Source organism: Bicyclus anynana, chromosome 9 (assembly GCF_947172395.1).
Source record: "Bicyclus anynana chromosome 9, ilBicAnyn1.1, whole genome shotgun sequence".
NCBI classification, from domain to species: Eukaryota; Metazoa; Arthropoda; class Insecta; order Lepidoptera; family Nymphalidae; genus Bicyclus; species Bicyclus anynana.
Window position 1 is genome coordinate 14661107 of NC_069091.1, and position 26110 is coordinate 14687216.

The window sequence follows — 26110 nt, forward strand, 5'->3', positions numbered from 1 at the left end:
TAAGAAAACGTTAATCGGCTCAGCCGGGGCTCGAATCCAGGACCTCCGTAAAAATCCTTTGTGCATACCACTGCGCCACGGAGGTCGTCAAAACATTATTTTCTACTGTACAATTAATGTTCTATGTACGTTTATCTATGTTATCTCTAATTTAAATGTTTTAAGTTTATATTCAAACTTCTTTTGTCGAGTTTAGTTTCCCATAAGATTATTATGGAATAGATAATAATAATGATAATAATTAATCGACGACATGGTCCGTGTAAGGAAATACCATTTGTTTGACCTACAGTCTGCTAAGAGTGTAATAATTTATTATAATTTAATAATTTATATATTACTTACAGTGAAACTAAAATGGACTATTAATAATTAAATTGAAATAACTAAAAGTAAGAATTTTCAATTTCATATTATGAGATAAATGAGTAAAAAATTCATCCCCACTTTACACATGTAGGTAAGTATTCTAAAAAAAAAATTTTTTTTTAATTTCATTTTGCGACTTTGTTCACATATTTAATGTACATATACTCGAGGTAAATGGGGATGATGACTAGGTTTGAATATATTGATTTTTATGATACATTCGGGTAAATAAGGTCAATGTTAACTAATTTATACATAAAAAGCAACGATTGTCTGGATATTTGCAAAATAAATGAGATAATAAAATTTCAAAATCTATTAAAAATCTTTTATCGTAATTAGATGAAAATTCATACAGTTAGCTTCCTTACATTAAATGTGACATTATTCAATAAATAAACATAAACGCACAAATAACAAAGACATTAGTAATTTTGTTTGAACGCCCATACAAACCTAACAATCAGCGAGCCAACGACGTCACTAAATCGGGCCATTTTGTATTTAGCGTTTTTCAGGGATCCGCGGCAGCGCCGCAAATCTGACCCTTTAAATCCCTGTAGCTCTGAAAGTAATGATCGCAGATACCTTGTTACTTTTACAAAATTGCTTTACTATTAGTATACAATTAATTTATATACAATTTAAAAAACTGTCATCATCCCTATTGCAGCTTTCTAGTACCTAGTAATAGTCACTGCACTAAACCGTGGATGGACAGAAAGACAGACATGGTGAAACTACAAGGTCCCTTGTGGACTACGGAACCCTAAAAATATAAGTAGATACCCAATCATACGCTCCCAAACCATTTGACAAATTTGACAAGACCTCTGGATAGCAAGTGTAGTTAATGGAAACCGGATCCTAGTTATCACAAAGTTAGCAACAAATGGGTCAAGCGGTCAATTGCTACTGTGTATCGCGCAATTTAATAGCGCTGATGGTATCGTGGCGTTTACGTCCTACAGAATAGGTATTATGCATCGTTGCACTCGCCGGTACACTGGCTCGCGTAAATGTATACGACTGTACTCGAGTGAAAGTCCAAGGGTCTGTGCTTCGGATACTTTTTCTAGCTTATAAAGGCCTTGAGGTACCTGAATTCCTAATTTACAGACTTGCAAGAGCGTGTTTTCGTAATGCTAGCCACAAACGGTCAATTATTCTCACGTTTCTATAGCACCCACGACTATAATTGATCGTGTGTTGGTCACTGCGTACATAAATTGTATAGTATGCCGCGTGGGTCAATGGCGACCTTTAAAGGTAATTCATTAAACGCATCAACCAGACTAGAGTGATAGCTCAGTGTATATGACCTTGCCTTAGATCCGGAGAGCGTAGGTTCGAATCCACTCGCAAATGCACCTCCAACTTTTCAGTTGTGTACATTTTAAGATATTAAATATCACGTGTCTCGAACGGTGAAGGAAAAACATCGTGAGGAAACCTGCATACCAGAGAATATTCTTAATTTTCTGCGTATGTGAAGTTTGCTAATCCGCATTGGGCCCGCGTAGTGGACTATTGGCCTAACCCCTCTCATTCTGAGAGGATACTCGTGCTCAACAGTGAGCCGAATATGGGTTGTTCATTTGAACGCATTTTTAACGTCCGTTAAAAAAGGCGCTCGTGCGAATGGGGGTTAACTGACAGTAATTATGGGATACCTTATAAAACAATCACTAATGATGGTTAATGGAATCTATACTAATATTATAAAACTGAAGAGTTTGTTAGATTGAACGCGATAATTTCAGGAACTACTGGTCTGATTGGAATTTTTTTTTCTGTCTAAGATACCTGTATAAGATACCATATATAGAGGAAGGCTATAGGCTGCATATTATCCCCGTATTCCTACGGGAACGGGAACCACGCGAGTGAAACCGCGCGGCGTCAGCTATTACATACGATACGATGCAGTGAGAGGTTGCAGCTCTATGAATGGACCGTGTTTCGAGTATTCAACAAGTTTCCGTAATGCGGACGAGGTCACGGACATTTTCTGCAACAATTTTTATAATCAAGTCTCTAATCTCTCTGTCCGTTGGCAGATGGTGTTGTGATTTGATTGCGAGAGCTTACACTTATTGCGTTAAGTGGATTACTTGATCAAACTTAAGTCAGCCATCCGATCCAATAAGCTCATGTGCTTGCAGCGCTAATGGCTTGACAGCCGATAAAACTGATTGTGGTCGCAACCGGCATGATGTCATGCACATTGCGGCCAACACACTATCAGTTTTAACAGCCGTCAAACCGTTAGTGGTGCAGGCATGTGTTGGCTGTTGGGAGGCTTCGGCCGTGGCTAGTTACCACCCTACCGACAAAGACGTACCAAGCGATTTAGAGGTCCGGTACGATGTCGTGTAGAAACCGAAAGGGGTGTGGATTTTCATCCTCCTCCTTACATGGTAGCTCGCTTCCATCTTCGATTGCATTATCACTTACCATCAGGTGAGATTGTAGTCAAGGGCTAACTTGTAAAGAATAAAAAACAAAAAAAAAACCAAAGGTTTACAGAAAAAATTGGCGAAGGAAGACCACAACCCGGTAGGACAAGCGGATAGCAATTGGTTATTATTATAATGGATCCTTCTATAGGCGCAATTGAATTCCGAAAAAAAGAATTTCAGCAAGATAGTGGACCTTGATACTGATACTGATGATACTGGCCGATTTCTGTATTTTGTTACCATGGAAATATTAAAAACAATTAAAATTTTTAGTTTTTCTTGTCGTGGGAAACCCAGCGTAATGTAACCGTTGTTAGATAACAAAATTTATTCTGAAATTGAATTCAGAGTATCATCAGTTTCAATGGTTGACCAACAACAATGCAAAGCGATGTAAGGCTATTTTAATGGGAGAATATTATGTGGAATAACTATATGAATTACTGAATTTAATTCGCTATTGAGTGTCCTCTAAAAAAATGCCCGCTATGTCAATAATTTGAATGTTTTCTATGGCCTTATTTGGCAATCTCACATTGGAATGCTTACATTATGTATACACGTTATGTTTTCTACTTAGTTGTGTATGCTGCGGAATAAAAAAGCTATATAGTGGTGTTTCCTTCATAGATGCAATTAAAAACTATAACCCGACTACGTAAAAGGGGGTCTAAAAGAACGAAACAAGAAAATATTTCAGATTGAAATAGAGAAATTCACAAAAATATTCATGGTAGGCTTCGCCGTAGTCGGGTAAAAAATGTATTGCATACCCTTTGAACTCATTCCAAACCCACATTAGAGAATTTTCCATTTTATACTTTTTTACGTAGAGTGCCTACCCTTTTTAAAAACCTTGTACAAGCCACTCTAAGTCTTGGTTACATTTGCAACAAAAAAGTATTTTCCCAATCAAGCTAACAGTAATGTGAAACAGATTGATTAAGAGGTTTTCAAAAATAATCGTAACTTTTAAATACCCCTACTCAGAGGCACAATTACCCGCCCACTTTAATATACTCGCGTCATATTAAAGAGGGCGGATAATTGTGCCTCTGAGTATATTTAAAGATTCCAATATTCTAGAATGATGTGGTGTTGTCAAATGTACGAGATGTAAGATCACAGGACATAGTTAAAGCGCTTAAGCGAAAGACGAAGTTTATATGGGAATGCGGGTTCCGTTCCTAATTCTTTATGATCAGACTACGTCGATTTTTATTTTTCTGCTACGATTCCTCATTTCAACACAACTTCTGCATTTCAAGGTTGAGAATACTGTGCAATAAAAACCAAGGTTAGTTAGTCCTGATGTCTATTCGGTTGACAAAGATTATTGTAATTTAAATTAGTATCAAATTTTGACATCGATGAATAGACCAGACTGACTACAAACCGGCAGCATTAATTGAACAGAAGAATTGTTCAGATAAATCGTCCGTGTGTCAGCAAAACTGAGAACTGTCCGGCTTTTCTAATGATTTTGATTGATATTTCCATTGAAAGTTAGATTAAACTGTACAGTTAAAACTGCTCAATTAAAACGGTAGCCAATTATACCTACAGTTTGGACTGTGGTGGCTATGGAAAGTCCACACCATCAACCGTCCTAAGTTTAAACAATATTTTTTTTAAGGATTTCTCGGCATAATATGAGAAATATCCAGTCGACAGTCAACGGCTTCGGCAAACCTTCCAAAAATACCGTTATAGATCAAAGGATCTCTAGCGATTAAAATGCCAGAAATCGCAATAGGTATTCACTATCACGCCTTGATAGCCCAGTGGATATGACCTCTGCCTCCGATTCCTGAGGGTGTGGGTTCTTGGGCATGCACCTCCAACTTTTCAGTTGTGTGTATTTCAAATGGTGAAGGAAAAACATCGTGAGGAAACCTGCATACCAGAGAATTTTCTTAATTCTCTGCCAATTCGCATTGGGCCAGCGTGGTGGACTATTGGCCTAACCCCTCTTCTTCTGAGAGGAACCTCGAGCTCAGCAGTGATCCGAATATGGGTTGATAATGAAAATGATGGCGGTGATTTATTATCAAATTAACAATAGACTAAGAAAGTGGTACAGACACCGCGAATATCTGCATAATAGGTATAACGTTCTAGCTTGGCTGATATATTAATTGCGTCTGTAATTGTTGTGGTAGTTAATAAAAGATAATGGCTAGTTGGACTCTACGTAATGACGGGCAATTTAAAGCTACATACGCCTCGCCCGGTGAGTTTCCTTGTTCGTCACTAATGACAACAAAAAAAACTAGTTACGGCCTCATCTCAATGATACTCAGTCAACGTGTTTTTTTTCGGGTTAGGTAATAGTTGCGTGTGTTAGGCTTATGCTTTGCATTCAAAATTTGTTATCTTTATGATTTGCTCGCGGATCCAACAGTTTCATTTCATCCTTGCAGTTTCCGGTGTCGTTAGAATGCGGGGATAAAATAGTTCGTATTACTTGCTGATAATGTAGATTTCCATTAGTGAAGGAATTTTTTAATCGGTTTAGTGGTGTGCATTTTTTTATGACTAGCGGACGCCCGCGACTTTGTTCGCGTGGAATTCAGTTTTCACGAATTCCGCGGAAAACATGAATGTTTCCGGGATGAAAATTAGCCTATGTCTTAATCCAGAGTAAAATCTATTTCCATTCCAAATTTCAGCCAAATCGCTTCAGTAGCCGCAGCGTAAAGGAGGAACAAACATATTTACACACTTACACACAAACTTTCGCCTTTATAATATTAGTGTGATAAGCGCGCGCTTGAGTATACAATTTTGCCTGATGGAAAGCAGTAATGCGGTCTAAATAAATGACCTCGGTTGCACCCGCGTAGTTCCCCTTCCCGTACGAGTATAGAGGTAAATTTTAGACTATGTTATTCGCTGATAATGTAGCTTTCCATTAGTGAAGGAATTTAAAATATTGGTTTACTAGTTTGGGATTTTTTCATTTATAATACGTAGAAAACAACAAATTTTATTTTAGTTAAGGCTTTTGATCCAAGTGTTATGGCTTTTTAGAAACATCATTTTGACGGCCTCCGTGGCGCAGTGGTATGCGCGGTGGATTTACAAGACCGAGGTCCTGGGTTCGATCCCCGGCTGGGCAGATTGAGATTTTCTTAATTTGTCCAGGTCTGGCTGGTGGGAGGCTTCGGCCGTGGCTACTTACCACCCTACCGGCAAAGACGTACCGCCCAGCGATTTAGCGTTCTGGTACGATGCCGTGTAGAAAGCGAAAGGGGTGTAGATTCTCATCCTCCTCCTAACAAGTTAGCCTGCTTCCATCTTAGACTGCATCATCACTTACCATCAGGTGAGATTGTAGTCAAGGGCTAACTTGTAAAGAATAAAAAAAAAATCCTTGAAAAGCTGTTATTTCTTACATGTAGTCGTTAGACGTTGCGGATCTTGAAAATGGTTAGAACCTGTTAGAATTATTGAGATAATTGGTGATATGACTAGTCTATAGCCCGTTTTATGGATTTTACATTTTATGTATAAAACAATAATATGCACATAACATGCATATGTTATACATAGATATATACATTTTTCTGATATAGTCACTTTCTTATTGTACCTATAAAAGTAATCTATAAAGCCTTGACCCCGCCTGCTTGACCCGAGTGTTCGCTCTTGACTTTAATACCAATGATCCATCATCTATAACTTTTTATATACGAGTGTCATAAAAAGTGTTATTTTTGTATAGGTCAACATTTTAATGTTTGTAATTTTTTGTGTCTTCTTCATAAGATCTAACTGTATTTGCTTGATAAGCATTTTAGATTGCTGTCAAAGCAGTAAATAATGCCAATTACGGCCTGATAGTGTTATAAATAAAGAATTCAACGAAGTTCCACAGTCCACTAACCAGTTGTTCCGAGAAATATACATCATATCTATGATCTTCATGATTATTGATCGAAATCGGGCGGGACAAAATTATTTAAACATTATTGTTTACGAGTTTAGAGTATCATCAGCCCATTCAAGGCCCTAGTAACAGATGTTATCGAGGGATTAACTCCTTAACGCGCTCTCTAAGACATAAGGGTGTATCACCACCAACTTCTCAACTAGAAGCTGAAAATTTCTTAGTACAAAAATTATTCATAGCCTAATCCAGGACCTCGGAATCCTAAGCCATATGGGCACCAATAGACCTGCAAGTCTGTTAAATGATTAGCTTCAGTAAAAAAAAAATACAAGACTATTTTGCGATCGTCAGATCGCGAATTGCGGCTTTTTGGGCCCGTATCCGGAATTCTCATAATGAAATTCTCAGTGTATGCTCCGAGTGCCCTGAAAACTCTATCCTAAAGTATTGGCTTACCGTGCATATCGATAGGAACAAGAAATAAAAATGAAAAAAAAATGTTTGCTCTCATAAAGAAATGTTTTAATGTAGGTAGATACCTAATTAATTAATATTTATATTATGAGGTATTAAATTTAGATTTATTATTTAATTATTATTTGTATATCTGTGTATTTTAAATGGGTGTATAACCTGAAATAAAGAATTTTTATTATTATTATTATTAGTAGTTAATAAATAACATTGTTACCAGGACATCAGGAATGGAGGGCAGTATCACAGTCAACGGCATGGAACGCAACCTGTCCAGCTTCCGCAAGCTGTCCTGCTACATCATGCAGGACAACCAGCTGCACGGCAACCTCACGGTCGAGGAGGCCATGGCGGTTGCCACCGCGCTCAAGTTACCCAGTGTCACCTCCAGGGCTGACAAAGAGGAAGTGGTAAGATATCATTTTTGTTAGAATTTGGAGTCGCGAGATGAAAGAAAACACAACAGCACTGCTTGACCATTTGTTTATTATTTATTTGTAAAATATACTGTTATTTGTAAAGATCACTTGAAAAAGAAGATAATGACAGATAATATGACACCTGAATGTCCAAGAGATGACAGTTTAAATAAACAATATAGATACTTATTACTGGCTAGTATTGTCTCATAGACATGTATTTTTGCATATTCCAACAATTTTTGTCAATCAAGTTTATTTATTTCAATAGTAAAATCTATACTTAATATTTCGTATGTTTGATTGTTTGTGTGCGTTGAATAAGCTCCGAAACTACTAAACCTTTAGTTTAGTTATTGTTGACCACGAGAGTTTTCTCAGAAAAAGAGGGGTTAGGCTAATAGTTTACCACGCTCGCCCAATGCGGATTGGTAGACTTCATACACGTAGAGAATTAAGAAAATTCTCAGTTATTCCTTTACCAACTCGAAAACTAACCATATCAGGGTAACCTTGGCAATATTTTATCCCCTTATTACAATAAAACAGTTGAGATCTAAGTTGTGCCAAGTCTCATAAACGTTTACTTTTGATTTGACAGACTATTTTGTATGTTTTTTTTATGATGAAAATTAGGAAATTCTTTTTCTTTCTTATAAATTACAACAGTTTATGTTAAGTTAGGGACCGTTACTGTGTGATAAGATTATCGAAATAAAAAAATCTAGTTATTAGTTACATGTTTCGTAGGTATACAATATTATGTCTATTGTCAAGTTTATTATTCTTATAATAGGAGTTAATAAAGAGAGAAATAATCATTGCTTTGTATCAGTTGCCTTTATTAATATTATAATTATTATGATGTCTATGACTAATAATCATTGCTCTTGGGTAATCTAACCTCATTAAATTATCATATCTTTGAAATAGGGTAAATATTTTTAACTAACTTATTTGTAAATCTGCAGTCAGTTTCTGTTACAGTATGATTTTATGTATAGTGTATCCTTTATGTTATATTATTGTTTATTATTTAAATTTTCTTTTTTTCTCTATGTAAATAGATCCAAGAAATCCTCGACACGCTGGGCCTATCGGAGCATCATAAAACCATGACATCAAATCTGTCTGGAGGTCAGAAGAAACGTCTCTCTATAGCCCTGGAGTTAGTCAACAATCCACCCATCATGTTCTTCGATGAACCAACATCTGGATTGGACAGTTCCTCGTGCTTCCAATGCATATCGCTGCTGAAGAATCTGGCCAGAGGAGGCAGGACCATCATCTGCACCATCCACCAGCCCTCGGCGAGACTGTTCGAGATGTTTGATCACTTGTACACGTTAGCAGATGGCCAATGTGTTTACCAAGGCAGCACTGGACGATTGGGTAAGTTCCAATAGTGATGATGACTAGGTTTGAGTATATTCATTTTTATGATACATTCGGGTAAATAAGGTCAATGTTAACTAATTTATACATATAAAGCAAATATTGACTGGATATTTGCAACATAAATAAGTTTAATAAATTTCCAAATCAATTAAAAATCTTTTATCGTAATTAGATGAAAATTCATACAGTTTTAGCTTCCTTACATTAAATCTGACATTTAATATATGATATAATCAGATAATATATGAACTATAAACATAAACGCATAAATAACAAAAATATTAGTAATTTTGTTTGACCGCTCATAAAAATCTAACAATCAGTATGGACCTACGACGTCATTAAATCGTACCATTTTGTATGGGGCGTTTTTCAGGGATCCGCGGCAGCGCCGCAAATCTGACCCTTTGAATCCCTGTAGCTCCGAAAGTAATGATCGCAGATACCCTGTTACTTTTACAAAATTGCTTTACTATTAGCATATTCCTAATTTACATTCAATTTAAAAACTGTCACCATCCCTATTATTCAGATGCCGTTTTTAAATGGCAGGTTTCCTTTAGGTGCCTTAGGTTGGATAATTGTGTAACTCTGGTGGTGCCCAGATAATAAAGACCTTCGAGCAATACATCTCTACACCTGGAAAATAATATGGTCATATTTCTGCCACATAAAGCAGATTGTTGTGCGTAGCAATACGTTAAACATTCTTCACTATTGTTGCTATAGTCTTGCAAGTTTGTTGATGACACTTCATGATATGCGGGCGACGGGGGGAAAGACTGCGTGGGTGTGAAATGCGTGCGGGGAAGTGAGGTGCATCAGTCGTTTTTTTTTTTTCATTCATCGCTTGACGTCCCCCGGCCCGCGCGGACCATCGGGAGTGTTGCGAACGAAGTTGCCGAGCTATAGTAAAATAATTATATATTTTACTGTTATTTATCTATTGTTTATATAATTTCGTTCTTACGTTTATACAGGGTTTAAATGAACTGAATGACATACGCAATGGTTAGTTAAGAGTTTGTTAAGCGGTGTACGTCGTAACACGCATAAATCATCTTGTATCTACATAAAAACGTTAGGTATTACGGTTATGTCTAAGGTCCAAATTGACTCAACATTGGACTTTGTCGTTAAAAACTGCTTTTGTTAAAATTCATCATCATCATATTAGCCGATGGACGTCCACTGCAGGACATAGCACTACGATCGATGTGAAAATAATGAAATCAGCCTATTTTCCCAGCTGCCGAATATTATTTTGGCTAAGATTTTAATGCAAAATTTAAAAGATTTTTAGTACATTTTTCATTTCTGTATCATTCTGAAATGTGGGCCCAATTTTGGCCTTCTGTTTTACCTTTCTATATGACAAAGACAATATCGGTGAATAGTCTATCCGACATTTACCAGAAGGTGGTAAGACAGTCCCTTACACATATTAATGTGCTATTGAAGTCTGTTTCTTTTGTTAACGCAGAAATGCAGCTTAATATTCAAGGAGAATCACTTCATAATGAGTCAAAGTAAATGTTTATTGTTTGAACAGTGAATATTGCAGGAACTACCATTTTTTGATAAGTTTAAGGTCCAAGTTAATATGAACTTGGCTCAACATTGAACTGTGTTGTTAAAACCAGCTTTTGTTCATATTATTATATTTGTACTATTATCGTGAGAACATAATTGTTGAGTTATTAAAGTTGTTAATTTTTCTTTAGGAGTGATTATGTACATATTTTCAACTAGCTGACGCCGCGCGGTTTTACCCGCGTGGTTCCCGTTCCCGTAGGAATACGGGGATAATATATAGCTTTTAACCTTTCTCGATAAATGGGCTACTAAACACTGAAAAAAAATTTCGAATTGGACCAAGTTCCTGAGGTTAGCGCGTTCAACCAATCAAACAAACGAACAAACAAACTCTTCAGCTTTATAATTATTAGTATAGATGCATCAAGGCGAATCACTTGTTAATGGCTCAAATCAAATATTTGAAGGTTAAACCAGATATTGGTGATTTGATTCAATTTTAATCGTCTGAAATAATGGCTTCTGGAATAATCGGACAATTTTTGGTTAAATACCTTGGCTATTAGCTAATTATTTGGCTTTCTTAATTCTTGGCGCTTACCCTTTTAGCCTTGGTTCTAATATCTATACTTCTATACTAATATTATAAAGCTGAAGAGTTTGTTTGTTTGGTTCAACGCGCTAATCTCTGCAACTACAGGTCCGATTTGGAAAATTCCTTCAGTGTTAGACAGCCTATTTATCGAGGAAGGCTATAGGCTATATATAATCCCCGTATTCCTACAGAAACGATAACCACGCGGGTGAAAACGCGCGACGTCAGCTAGCACGATATATGTATGCCATGTAAAATTCTTTTTAAACCAATATTTTAAACTAATTTATCTGTTGTCTTTAAATACCTACTTGGTATAATAAAAACTTAATTTGAGAACACATTTTGTTTAGTATTGTTTGATTAATATTAATTCACCTACAAATTACTGATAGTTGCCTGTAGTTTTTTTTTAATGGAGTATGAAGTACTTAAGCACAGTTAGTGGATTTACACCTTTAAGTCTACTTATTAAAATGTACATTCGTTTGCAGTGGAGTGGCTCGGCAGTCTCAGTCTACAGTGTCCTTCGTACCACAACCCCGCGTCCTTCATAATCGAAGTCTCTTGCGGAGAGTACGGAGACAACACCGGCAAACTGGTTCGGGCTATTGAGAACGGAAAGAATGATATCAGGTAAGTCGCTTAAGTTTATGTCTATTATTCGATAGTAAGCAAGCTAAAAACCTTGTTGTTTTTATCCTTTCGTCTTTAATATCCTTTAGACTGAGAGCCCGTGGACCCTAGACCTTCGTCATTTTATAAAAGCTGAAAATTTGTCAGATCATGCTCCCTACAAAAGGCCTATGTCTTGCAGTGGACGTCCATCGACTGATTTATAAAATGTTAAAATATATTAACCATATCTAATCGTTCTGAGCTTATTGATCAAATTTATTTTCATTAATTTAAGAACAAGTTTTTTTTTTTTCTATTCTTTACAAGTTAGCCCTTGACTACAATCTCACCTGATGGTAAGTGATGATGTAATCTAAGATGGAAGCGGACTAAATTGTTAGGAGGAGGATGAAAATCCACACACCTTTCGGTTTCTACACGACATCGTACCGGAACGCTAAATCGCTTGGCGGTACGTCTTTGTCGGTAGGGTGGTAACTAGCCACGGCCGAAGCCTCCCACCAGCTAGACCTGGACCAATTAAGAAAACCTCAATCGGCCCAGCCGGGGATCGAACCCAGGACCTCCGTCATTAAATCCACCGCGCATACCACTGCGCCACGGAGGCCGTCAAAAGTTAACAACAAAAGTTAAGAACAAGTTAGTTATAATTATTATTAGGTGTGAAATGACTAGTGATTGATACCCTCGTTTTAAATTTGTTTGTTGTTAAACAGTACTCATCATGAAAGGCTATAGTATAGTTTAATGGTCACTGCATTGGTAGTCGGATATAAATATACTTTGTCCGTAAATTATTTAAATAAAATTTTATACAACCATTGGGTTTTCCATTGTGTATTGAAGTGTAATTGAAAGTTATGCACATTAATTAACACTGCAGCACCAATATGACATCAACATCGTTCTGGGAACGGAATCACGTGGAGAATACAATTATTGGGGTATTTTGTGGGCATTTTCCTGTTGTTCTTTTTCTCTTTTTGATTACATTTATGATAGCATGATCTTTTAAATATATATAAACAAGTAGTATTATTGGATATGGCAGGGTCGTGGTAATTATTTGTATGTTCATATGAGTTTAACATGCCCCTGCAGGGCTATTCTGTAACGTTATTTTTATAACTTCACAGTGTGAGTCTCGAATTCATCTCTATCACTGTCTAACCCCATACTAAAGATAGAGAGAGATACTGTCGATTTACAAAAACATCGCTACGTGAATCGTTTTTGTATTCTGCAGTCGAGTTGACAAATGCAGGGTACGTCTTAGTAGCAAGCATGACTGTGAAGTAATTAATTGCTCTGGTATCTATACTGTTGTATAGTTTTTTATGATCCCGTTTTACTCTAAAACCAGCAATATAAATAGAAATAAAATTTTGCAATTGGTACATTGATTATCCTATCTTATTAGTTGATGAAGGCGTTGCTAATAACGTAGGAGTTTTTTTTTTAATATTTCCCGCAAGTTAATGAGATTTTAACCAACGTTTTTGTAAAATAAACTCTCTCTCTCTCTAGTCAGTCCCTCATGACTGAGGATCGTGACCACCTTAGCGAGTCATCGTTTGGTTTACAATGCTCCTCCATCGAGTACGGTCGCTGGCCATTTGGACGGCACTGTAAAAGGTTCGGGCTCCTGCTTCCTTTAGAAGATCGGAACATCGGGTTGGAGATCTACCTCGCGGCCGTTTGCATTCCACATTTCCCACCACAATAATTTTTTCCAAGTTTTCGTTCCCACGGCGTGTGATATGTCCAAAATAACTGAGGATGCGCTGTAGGCAGATGGTTGAGAGACGTGTTTTAATTTGAAGCTGTGAAAGAATTGATACATTTGTGCGTTTGGCAGTCCACGGTACACGTAACATTCGCCTCCAACAAATAAACAATAAAATAAAATATTTTCCAGAACCGGCATGCCACTACCAAAAATGGCGGAATACAACAACAAGAGGGACATGGACCAGTCGTTGAAGACCAACGACTGGAACAAGAACGACGCGTCGCAAGTGCAGGACAAGATGGCGGACGTGCCCAACGGCGCCAACGGCACCAACGGGACCAACAACCTGCACAACGGACTGCTGCAGTTCGCTGCGAACGAAATCGCTAAAGGCAAAGGTGAGTTTAGAAGCATTGGTGTTAAGACTTAAATATAATGGAGAATGTTACTAGGTATGCAAAATCACTTGAAACTTTGTTATATTAGAGCTTTTTTAAATACAAATACACTAGTTTTTGTTTTATTTTAAATACCAAATAGCTATGATTTTACATGCATTCAAAGTACGCATAAATATCAACTCCCGCTAACAGTCGCGATATTTTACGTGATGTCATCGTACAACATTTGCCCGGCCCATTCAGGCAATTTCGTATTTACGAACTAATGGCACTTATAATTATAATTATTTACTCTTCGACTAATGGCCAACCAACAGTTCGTCAGTAGCTAAGACAGAAGTTGCCTAAACGTGCAGTGCAAGTGTTGTACGATGACGTCACGCACATTAAACGCGGGCTGTCGCCGCGCACACTTTAAAATTCCATATTTTGAGAATTAATTAACGTATCGAAATAATTCTTTCACGAGATTTTTTTATTTTTAACGTAGAATACTGAAAGCTAACATTTGAAAGTAGTGAACATTCTCCATTCTGTATTAGGATTTACATTATATCTATCGCAGAGGCATTGGGAAAGCCGATATTACTTTCACAGACGTCGTTATCAACCCATATTTGGCTCACTGCTGACCTCGAGTCTCCTCTCAGAATGAGAGGGGTCACGCCAATAGTCCACCACGTTGGCCCAATGTAGATTGGCAGACTTCACACACGCAAAGAATTGAGAAAATTCTCTGGTGTGCAGGTTTCCTCACGATGTTTTCCTTCACCGTTAGAGACACGTGATATTTAATTTCTTAAAATGCACACAACTGAAAAGTTGGAGATGCATGCCCCGGACCGAATTAGACCCACACCCTCCGGAATCGGAGGCAGAGGTCATATCCACTGGGCTATCACGCCTGTCATACTGTCATAGACTACAGAGTATTTTAAGGGACGTAAACAACTTCGCTTGGAATTAATTTAAAATTTTGATAGAAAACTTTTGATAGAAAAAAATTGATTGCTTTGTAGGCACAATTTTTACATTTTTCATCGCCTTCAAAGTGATCAGTAGGTAGAACATAATACGATGTTATTTTTCGCTTTTAGTTTAGTCGGTATGTTTTATATTTTTGAAGTCTTGATTTGTTTTAATTAAGTTATATTTTCTATTTTTTAATGAGATATTTTTTTTATTGCTTTAATTTGCTAACAATTTAGATTTGATTCTTACCCAAGTTTCAAAGGATAATATTAACCAAACAATAATTCTATGATACCAAATCAAAATGGTTTGGTAATTCTGTTACCTATTGGAAATTTTCTGTTGTAAATATTTACTAACCTTAAACATTTATTTAATCATTCTAAAGTTGAATTTTAGCCCTTAAATCGTAGATGTTTAGAAGTTATTAATACTACATGACCAAGTGAGCACAGCTGATAGCGCGGCCAAAGGTAACTGATAAGCTTCCTGTTTGCTGGCCCCGGGTTACACTTGGCCGATCAACAAATTAATGCCAATTAAATATGCGATAATTAGCTCGTTCGGTCATTAATTATTTTTGTTTATTTGAATGCCATTTGAGTTATATAAATTTTAAAGTTTCATCATTAATAACCCTTATTCGTCCCACTGTTGAACACGAGTCTCCTTTCAGAATGAGAGGGGTTAGGATTGGCAGACTTCACACAAAGATAATTAAGAAATTTTTCAAGTATGCAGGTCTCCTCACAAATTTTTTCCTTCACTATTTGAGATATGTGATATTTAAGTTCTTAAAATGCACATGACTGAAAAGTTAGAGGTGCATGCCCCGAACTGGATTCGAATCTACACCCTCCGAATCGAAGCCAGAGGTTACATCTGTCTATCAGGTTTAAAAGTTCAATTAACTTGACTGTTTTGTAATATTAACAAGCGGACGCCCGCGACTTTGGCCGCCTTTGGACCTTAAATTAATCCTCACGCAAAATCCGTTCTTAGTGGACAGCTAATAACTATGGACTACCTCTCTGCCAAATTTCAACTTTGTACGTCTAAAGGCGGATTTACATTTGTCTGACGTGACGGTGACGTGACGCATCAGAACAGAATCGGTATCATACATTTTGTATGGCAACGTTTACACTTATGTGTTGTGACATGTCGTGATGGCTTCTGATGCTTCACATACAAAATGTATAAAACCGATTATGTTCTGATGCGTCACAACACAACACGTCAGACAAATATAAATCGGGCTTTACTGTTTTTGTGATATCGTGAACCACTTTTTTCGAATTTCGAAGCCATTTTTGAAGGGCAATATCATCAATAAAAAATCAAAATCCATTTATTTTAATTAGACATAGATAACAGGCACTTCTGAAACATCATTGTTTCAAATAATGGTGACAATTAAAGTCGAAAACTTAAATTGCTATGTGTGCCCAGGTGACCAAGTAGTGCAAGTGGAGACCGAAAAGCAAGACAACGCAGAAGTAGCGCTGCTGGGAACGGACGGCTCCCCGCGCCGGTACGCCACGTCGGAGCTCACGCAGTTCTGGGTCGTGCTCAAGCGGACCCTGCTCTTCAGTAGGAGGGATTGGGTATGTAACCAGTTTTTTTAACACATTTGCTCGTAAAGTATCTCTTATTTCACCAATTTCAATATCGTAATGTATCTCATGACGCACTTGTAACGAAACGTAATGTAATCGCACGGGTGACTTGTTGCCGCTGTGATATCGTTTATGTAAGCCAAGAAAAGAAATGGTCCTAGAATGCTGCCTTGCGGTACTCCCTTTTTTATTATGTTTGTATATCGAATTATATATTTATTGTCTTTATATTATTTTCTAGTTTACTAATTTGTGTACATACAGTCGTACCATTTAAATATAATTTTACCCATTGATGTTGATAATGATGACGACTGTACAGACGCTGATGTACCTGCGGCTGTTCGCGCACATCCTGGTCGGGTTCCTGATCGGCGCGCTGTACTACGACATCGGCGACGACGGCTCCAAGGTGCTGTCCAACCTCGGCTTCCTGTTCTTCAACATGCTGTTCCTCATGTACACCTCCATGACTATCACCATCCTCAGCTGTGAGTATATCAACATTAAACTCCTCAGATCAATTACCTTCTGTAGGATCTGCCTAGAGGATACTCCTCTGTCAAAACTATATGATCATGATTAACATTTTCATACAAACTGTGTCTATAGAAGGTAAGTTTCATTGTGTTATAATTACTCGTATATCGTGTATTACGATTTTAATATTTTCGATGTGTGAGTTTACCTCGTCCCCCTCAAAAAACGACAGACAATTTTACTGGCGAATTTGAGTGCAAGTACAATAGAAGGTCTGATTTAACAAGGCATACTCAGCTCACTGATTAGCACGAGTCGAGTCAATGCGGATTAGCAGACTTTACACACGCAGAGAATTAAGAAAGTTCTCTGGTATGCAGGTTTCCACACGATGGATTTTCTTCACCGTTCGAGACACGTTTAATTTCTTAAAATGCACGTAACTGAAAAATTCAAACCTTTACACGCCTTCCGAATTAAAGGCAGAGGTATACAGGGTATATATAAACTATGTATCATCTAAATTTCAGTTCCTCTGGAGATGCCGGTGCTTATAAAAGAACACTTCAACAGATGGTACTCACTGCGGTCCTACTACCTCGCCATCACTGTATCGGATATACCGTTCCAAGTAAGTCCACTTATTTATGTCGAAAGTCTTTAGGGAGGGTTTCTTTATCTATTTGAGAAGAATGTGGCGATTTGTTTAGAAAAGTGTAATTATAGTTTGAAATATGACTGTTTTTGTGAAATTTAATAGCAGAAAGGTGGTCTAAAGTTGGTGGAGGTCCGTTAATAATGAATTTTTATCCAAGCTTATAAAAAGCGTGGCCTCCGGCCGCGCGCTCAAATGTATCGCGCGCCTTTCTGCCGGGGATTTGTGTTAGGGCCTCCGACCGTGACTACGATTCGGCATTTTAACCAAGCACATAAAAAGCGCGGCCTCTGGCCAAGCGCTTATTTGTACACCGCTCTTCGGCGGGGTGTTTGCGATAGGGCCTCCAACTGTGACTATGCCTGGGCATTTTACCCAAGCACAAAAAACGCGATTATTTGTCTACTGGCCTTCGGCCTGGGGTTTGTATAGGGCATCCAACCATGACTACGGCTGGGCATTTTACCCATGCTCATAAAAAGTGCGGCCTCTGGCCGCGCGCTTGTTTGGCTATAATAATAACTGATTGTAACATTGTTTCCAGGCTATATTCTGCATAATCTACGTGGTGATCGTGTACCTGCTGACGTCACAGCCGCTGGAGTGGTTCCGCTTCTCGATGTTCCTGTCGTCGTGCCTGCTCATCGCCTTCGTGGCGCAGAGCGTGGGGCTGGTGGTGGGGGCCGCTATGAACGTGCAGGTACTGCTGCTACCATCTCACCTGTAGGCCTGGCATGCGAGCGACATATCTGTCACGAGAAATAGACAAAATGTCGATGATTGACATTTGTCTATTTCTCTTCACTAGATATCTCGTACTAGCGGACACCTGCGATTTCGCGTGGAATTCAGTTTTTCACAAACCCCGCGGGAACCATGGATTTTTCCAGGTTGAAAAGCCTATGTGTGAAATCTATTTCCATTCAAAATTTCAGCCAAATCGCTTCAGTAGCTGCAGCGTAACGGATGAACAAACATCATCATTATCAACCCATATTCGGCTCACTGCTGAGCTCGAGTCTCCTCTCAGAAGGGGTTAGGCCAATAGTCCACCACGCTGACCCAATGCGGATTGGCAGACATACAACATACACACACACAACCTTTTGATAAAAAAATATAATTTACTAGCTGACGCCGCGCGGTTTCACTTGCGTGGTTCCCGGTTACGTAGGAGTACGGGGATATTATATAGCCTATAGCCTTCCTCGATAAATGGGCTATCTAAAACTGAAAGAATTTTTCAAATCGGACCAGTAGTTCCTGAGATTAGCGCGTTCAATCAATCAATCAAACAAACAAACTCTTCAGCTGTATATATTAGTATAGATATAGATATCGATTAATTAATTTTTCCAGAACGGCGTGTTCCTGGCGCCAGTGATGTCGGTGCCGTTCCTGCTGTTCAGCGGTTTCTTCGTGTCGTTCAACGCGATCCCGGTGTACCTGCGCTGGATCACCTACGTGTCGTACATCCGCTACGGGTTCGAGGGCACCGCGCTCGCCACCTACGCCTTCAACCGCACCAAGCTGCAGTGCCACCAGGTAACGACCACTGACCTACAGTATAACCTGCGCTGGATCACCTACGTGTCGTACATCCGCTACGGGTTCGAGGGCACCGCGCTCGCCACCTACGCCTTCAACCGCACCAAGCTGCAGTGCCACCAGGTAACGACCACTGACCTACAGTATAACCTGCGCTGGATCACCTACGTGTCGTACATCCGCTACGGGTTCGAGGGCACCGCGCTCGCCACCTACGCCTTCAACCGCACCAAGCTGCAGTGCCACCAGGTAACGACCACTGACCTACAGTATAACCTGCGCTGGATCACCTACGTGTCGTACATCCGCTACGGGTTCGAGGGCACCGCGCTCGCCACCTACGCCTTCAACCGCACCAAGCTGCAGTGCCACCAGGTAACGACCACTGACCTACAGTATAACCTGCGCTGGATCACCTACGTGTCGTACATCCGCTACGGGTTCGAGGGCACCGCGCTCGCCACCTACGCCTTCAACCGCACCAAGCTGCAGTGGCACCAGGTAACGACCACTGACCTACAGTATAACCTGCGCTGGATCACCTACGTGTCGTACATCCGCTACGGGTTCGAGGGCACCGCGCTCGCCACCTACGCCTTCAACCGCACCAAGCTGCAGTGCCACCAGGTAACCAGTGCTTCTGTCTCATTAGTGACATTGCGTCGTTTTTTTTTTTTTAAATATTGGATAAAAGCAGGCGTTACTTTGCGGAAGTTCCACGAAAAGCCGACAAACCCATGCGACAACGTCACCCAGGTCAGACAAAATACTCTCTACGTACGTTTCACCCCGAAACCGGAGCATCCTCCGGAGATGTTGACTCTACAACGTGCAATTCCCATGGGTTCGTCGGCTTCTCGCGGATAATAGCAAAATAAATAAAAAAATATTATATGTTTTTTTTTTAAAAAAATTTTGAGTTTTAATTTTATTAACAAAATAATAATATTTAACTAAATTAACTGCTTTAATTTATTATAAAAATAAAAAAAAAGGAAATATATTTCTTAAGACTTGATTGTTCGTTGGTAATGTACCCAGAAGGCTGGCAGTATTGCCACTCTGTATGGCAATACTGATTCAATTTTCCAATTAAATGTCATGCCACATTAAAGCGTTGCATCGTCGCATACGACAGTTCAACGGATCGACAGATGGGAGACGAAGCGAGGGGAGGGTGACGAGCTCCGTTGCAACGACAGACAGTGTTTCACTTGTTTCGGTCCATTGTTGAGATTGACTGGGTGGGTGCGTCCTCATGCGATGCGACGGCGTTGCTAAAACACAGGTGGCATACAATACATGATCCATTGCAACGACGCAACACACTAATGAGGCACGTCCCTTATGGCGACCGAGCTAGCTACCTTGACCCCCTTTTTCTGTATTTCTAAAACATCAACCCGCGATATATTCGTTTACGTGGTATAATTAAAATTGACTAACATTTTTTTTATGAGCCGTGATAGCTCAGTGGACCTCTGTATGTAGCAGTATGACCTCTGCCCCTCTCCGGAGGGTGTGTGTTCGAATCCGGTCCGGGCATGCACCTTCAACTTTTCAGTTGTGTGCATTTTAAGAAATTAAATATCACGAGTCTTAAACGGTGAGGAAACCTCCATACCTGCATTGGGCCAGCGTGATGTACTATTGGCGTAACCCCTCTCATTCTGAGATGAGACTCGAGCTCAGCAGTGAGCCGAATGTGGGTTGATAATGATGAATGATGATCAATTTCAGGTATACTGCCACTTCAAACACCCAGACACGACGCTCGAAGAGCTGGACATGCAGAACGCTGACTTCACCCTCGACATCGCGGCGCTGTGCCTCATCTTCGTGGTGCTGCGTATATCCGCCTTCCTCTTCCTGCGCTGGAAGCTGAGGTCCACCAGATAAGCTTAATATAAAAGGGTGAGTTTTTGAACGGGATTACTACAAAATATACTCAGAGGCACAATAGGCTACTTGCCTCCTTTGTAAACAGTGTTTAAACTGATTTATGGAAGTATTATAAGCTATATTTTATTTTGTCCTGCCGCCGCCGAAACACAACACATTAGCAAGTGACGTCATTCATAGAGATAACAGTGTGATTGGCGTTTGAGTTATATCACGTCACCGCAAGCGCCAATCACAAACCGATGCCTTGTAGCGAATGACGTCACAGTTTATGATTGGCGTTTGCGGTGGCGTGATAAAAATACAATTTTATTTTATAAAAATATTACTATTACGAGATTATTTTCACAAATAAAAAAAATCTGATCAGAGTTTCTAGGCACCTAAACTGCCTATATGCAAAAAATCTTCTTAGTCTTGTACAGCAGGTGAGTAGTTTATTATCCGCCCACTTTAATATACTCGCGTCATATTGAACTGGGCGGATAATTGTGCCTCTGAGTATATTTGTAATATTCTCTTCAATAGTTAGTGTATTTCAATCTGTAAAAACTCACTCTGTATATCTGTATACTAAAAATAATGTTAAAATGTAGTTATATATAGGTAAAATGTTGGGACTGTTGAAACTTCATTCTCTGTGACATTAAAAATGTTCGCTAATTATGGCTTGGCGCGCAGTCCTTCTCTTTGCCCCGAGCGCACGACTTCACACCCTCGCAGGACTCAACAAAGTGGCCTGTAGTATTGGACGTTCAAGTTATTCTGTAATTTAATAATTCATGTTACAGTAATTTAATTTTGAATGTCACAGTGAGTGAAGCCCTCGGCGTTTATTTATAAGAGGTCTCAAATGAAACTTGACCGCAGTTATTGTGATAATAGGTGGTTTTTCGAATATACGTAAAATGGTGTTGTCTTGTGGTTATGGCGAATACGATATTTGTGACATACGCAATACAGTACTACCTTCGACGCTTCAACGAATTCCTACAATAAGCCGAGTATTGTATATACAGGGTGCTCGGGAACTTTTCCATAACTTCAAAGTGATAAGTCCACTTAAAGGAGCCGAACTGCATAAATATATTTTTATTTAACTAAAACATAAACTTTATATGTTTCATACATTTTGCATTTTAAAATACGTAATCGTAGTAAGACTGTCAACATCTACGAGATATTGAAATTGGCACTTCGCACTTCACTAGTAAGCTACTTCATGATATATATCAATGAATAAGTTTGGCTAGGTCATAATATAAGGATGCGATATAAGGAACACAATTTAAGATCTATTTACAATATAAATATTTCTGAAAATATTAATTTTCACATGTTCCTTGGACATTTTTAATTAATTTCCTTGAAAAATATAACCCTAGAGTTATGGGAAATACTCCCGAGCTACATGTATACAAAAAAAATATAATGTCATAAATATAAAACTTTCCCTTTCCCGTAAGAATACGGGTATAAAATATAGCCTATAGCACTCGGGGATAGTGTAGCTTCCGAACAGTGAAAGAATTTTTCAAATTTGTTCAAAAGTTTCAGAGCCTATTTAATGAAAATAAACAAATCTTTTCTTTTTATAATATTAGTATATATTAGCCGCCTTCTTCTATACTGCGTAGGTGAGGACTCGGATATATATTTGTCTGTAGTTTATTAACATTTAATTACATGTATGTAATTTTTTTTTTTTTTTTTAATAAGCAAGCGCTTAGCTGCAATCATGCCTGGTGGTAAGCGATGATGCAGCCTATGGTGGAACGCGCTTGCCTAGAAGATGCCTATTCACTCTTGACTTGAAAATACCCATGTTGTAGGTGGTGGGGAAAACTAAAGCTGGGAGAGCAAATAAGGATTCATAATACAATACAGGATTCGCCATTGCCAACAGACAAAAGGAAGTTAGATTTTCGAGTATAATTGGAGTTAAATGTACGAAAAACGAGCTATGACGCGTCTTAATATATAATACATAGGTGGTAGGAGCATGACAATTATTTATGATTACACTAGCTATGTACTAAGTGCCTTCTATACTTTTACAATTTTATACAAGACAATGTTGTTTTTCATTGTCTTATATGAAATTCTAAATGCTTTAATCTGTTTTAGAATATAACTGATGTTGCATACATTCATTTACAAAAAGCTGAGTTTCAAAAGTAAATACATATATTGTAGGAATATGTACACTTCCGAGCAAAGAAATTGAGCATCCTGCTTTGTCTGTCTCGTCGTTAATGTTTTTCGTAGCCACATTATTAATAAATTATAATATTAAATTACTAATGAATATTAGTATTGAAACAAACTGTTTGAAAGGTTATTTAATACCCTTTTATGTTAATTACCTTTGAATCAAAAACTCTTGACATTAATCAGTAAATACTCTAACAGAAAAGCAAAAATATTTTTTGGATTTAATTGAAAAAAAAATTATTAAAAAAAAAACAATTAAAAAAAAAATAATTTAAAAAAAAACAATTAATTAGAAAGATAACTTGATTTCAATGATTAACATATACAATTACATGGTACTAAAAATATTAACGACGAAACATAGAAATTGCAGGTGGATCCATTTTCTTTGCTCCCAAGTGTATTTATATAAAACTAGCATTTTCAATGGAGATACACAATATGTATTTGAATTGTTTCGGTGATAGATTTGACGAGTTATAATTAAATAGGGGTTATTAATTATATTTATTAATAATGATAATAAGAATCCATGAAATGTAATGTTGATAAGCTATATGTTTATAAAGTGTTATGTTTGTTGATATAATTATTCAAATGTATTGTTCAAAGTTGATGAATTTTCATGAAGTTCTTTTACGTTGTAATTTTAATAATAGGCGTTAACAATATTTTGTATAATATGAAAATCTTAATATGTTTAAAAATACATTCTAAATAATGACTGGCATGAATAAAAATATATAAATATACCTATTTAGCTAAATACAAAATTGTGTACATAAACAAAAATGGATGTACCAAAATACCTCGGATTTTTTTGAAGACTGTTAAAAGCTACCTAAAACTTGATATGCACAATTATACTTTGTATAATTGTGCATATCAAGAATAGGCCATTCGTACGCTGATTGAGTGTTTTATATAACTGACGCCAACACTCCTGGCATTTGTGACTTATGTACTGATTTCTGGATATCATTAATTATTATGAATATGTATACACACTCAGATTCTTAGTAAATACTCAATTGAAAGTATCATGCACAACTTGCAGTGCTCAAATTTTATTACCAGTGGGGCGTTTTAGGGACACCCTCAGGGGATCATTCAGTTGCTGAGTGTCGAATTTAACTTACATTTGTTTGAGAATTTGACACTCAGCGGGTGAATGATCCCCTGGGGTTGCCCCTACAACGTCTATGAATTCCACTGTAATAGTTTCGCATGCCAGGAGTGTTGACGTGAGATACAGTTTATTTAAATATTGATTTTTAAATGAAATATACAAATCTGCATTCTAGAAATTTTAAACTATTTTTTCTGGGCAGTTGGTAATGCTTTGACTTACACCATAGCGGTTTTGGGTTCAATTCCCAGCTCGTACTAATTTAGGATTTTCGATTTAATAAACTAGCTCTGATCTGGTCTGATAGGATGCCTTGACCCCATGAGGGGTCTTAGACTTTTAAAAAGAAAATCTATGAAAAATTATTTTATTTCATTATTTGTTATTTAATAATCAGATTTGTTTATAGTCGAATTAGAACAATATTATACATATATACAATACGATTCAAATTATATAACAAATGTTAATTTTGCTCATTTAGTACGTAAGCGGCTTGCCTTTAAATTATCTTGCCTAGATTAGGCGCGTTTGAGGAATATGGTAGTGTAACAAATAAAAACACTTAACAAATCATTCCTATACATATATTTTTTTGTATTATATGTATTTATTGTTGTTATATGTATACTTTATTAAAATACTACATTATTAATTAGTAACTTAAGGGTGCTGATACTAAAATATTCGTTTGAGTTTCGTCCAATTTGCATTTGTTTAAAAAATGAATTAGGACAAAAAATCTGCTTCAAGTTAGCAGTATTTATTAAAACTCATAAAAACAAAATTATAAAAATGACAAACAATTCGCCATCTAAATCGCTTGAATTACCAAATAAAATAAAAATGAAATTTAAATACAAATATATCAAAATAATATTTATTTATAAATAGTAATCGGTTTTTATTTAAGATGGTCATCGCTTAGCTTTAATTTATTACCTTGCCTTAATATTGATTTATTTACTATAATTTTTTAGACTACCATATTGCTATTTTTTTTTAATTTAAGCGTAAATTTTAAAGACTAGATCTCTTGCAGGAAGGGCGAATTATTATCAGCGAATTCCTGACTATAAATGTCAAAAATAAAAAAAAAATGTAAGAATCGCACGAATTTCGCCTTTTCCAATGAGGAATTAGGGATCATGGTTATATTTTACTTGTACTTAGTTTTGTAAACGCATAGACAAAATTATGGTCCAATAAACTTATGGTTAGTTATGGTTTTTAGTATGTATAAAGTTTCTATATTTTTTTAATAAATGGTTTAATGTGATACGTTTTTGTCTTATTTCCATTGACCTCGTATAATAAAAGGACGCACAATCATGTAGAAAATTTTACTTAAAAACTGACCAATTTTGCTTTGACAGTTTAAGAATTATTGGTAAAAAAAATTATACATAAAGGCTTTTAAATATAGTTCAACATTCAATAGAATCCCAAATTCAGAGCAAATTCAACCTAAACGATTGAGTTTAAGGTTGAATTTGCAAATGCGACTACTTGAATTGAGTGCCAAGAAATTGTGTATGGCACTCATTGAGTGGGGACGTTTTTTAGTCGCTGGTTGTGCATCCACTTTTTAATAGGAGATCCATGCTTATTTCGATACAATGTTAATATAAAAATCTAGACCCGGCAATCTACAAATTGATAATTTTCCTG

The 26110-nt window shown here is 37.4% G+C and overlaps 1 protein-coding gene across 1 annotated transcript in view; it reads left to right on the plus strand.

Moving 5' to 3' along the window:
- LOC112048745 (ATP-binding cassette subfamily G member 4) overlaps positions 1-25720 on the plus strand; it is a 57636-nt gene extending 31916 nt beyond the window's left edge. Inside the window, exons 4-13 of the mRNA XM_024086390.2 lie at positions 7421-7610; positions 8687-9011; positions 11643-11784; positions 13706-13917; positions 16345-16499; positions 16834-17002; positions 17522-17622; positions 18191-18346; positions 19006-19191; positions 20935-25720. Of these exons, the coding sequence (XP_023942158.1) occupies positions 7421-7610; positions 8687-9011; positions 11643-11784; positions 13706-13917; positions 16345-16499; positions 16834-17002; positions 17522-17622; positions 18191-18346; positions 19006-19191; positions 20935-21093 (1795 nt within the window). The 3' untranslated portion in view covers positions 21094-25720. The remainder of the gene's footprint in view (positions 1-7420; positions 7611-8686; positions 9012-11642; positions 11785-13705; positions 13918-16344; positions 16500-16833; positions 17003-17521; positions 17623-18190; positions 18347-19005; positions 19192-20934) is intronic.
- The last annotated feature ends 390 nt before the right edge of the window (positions 25721-26110 follow it).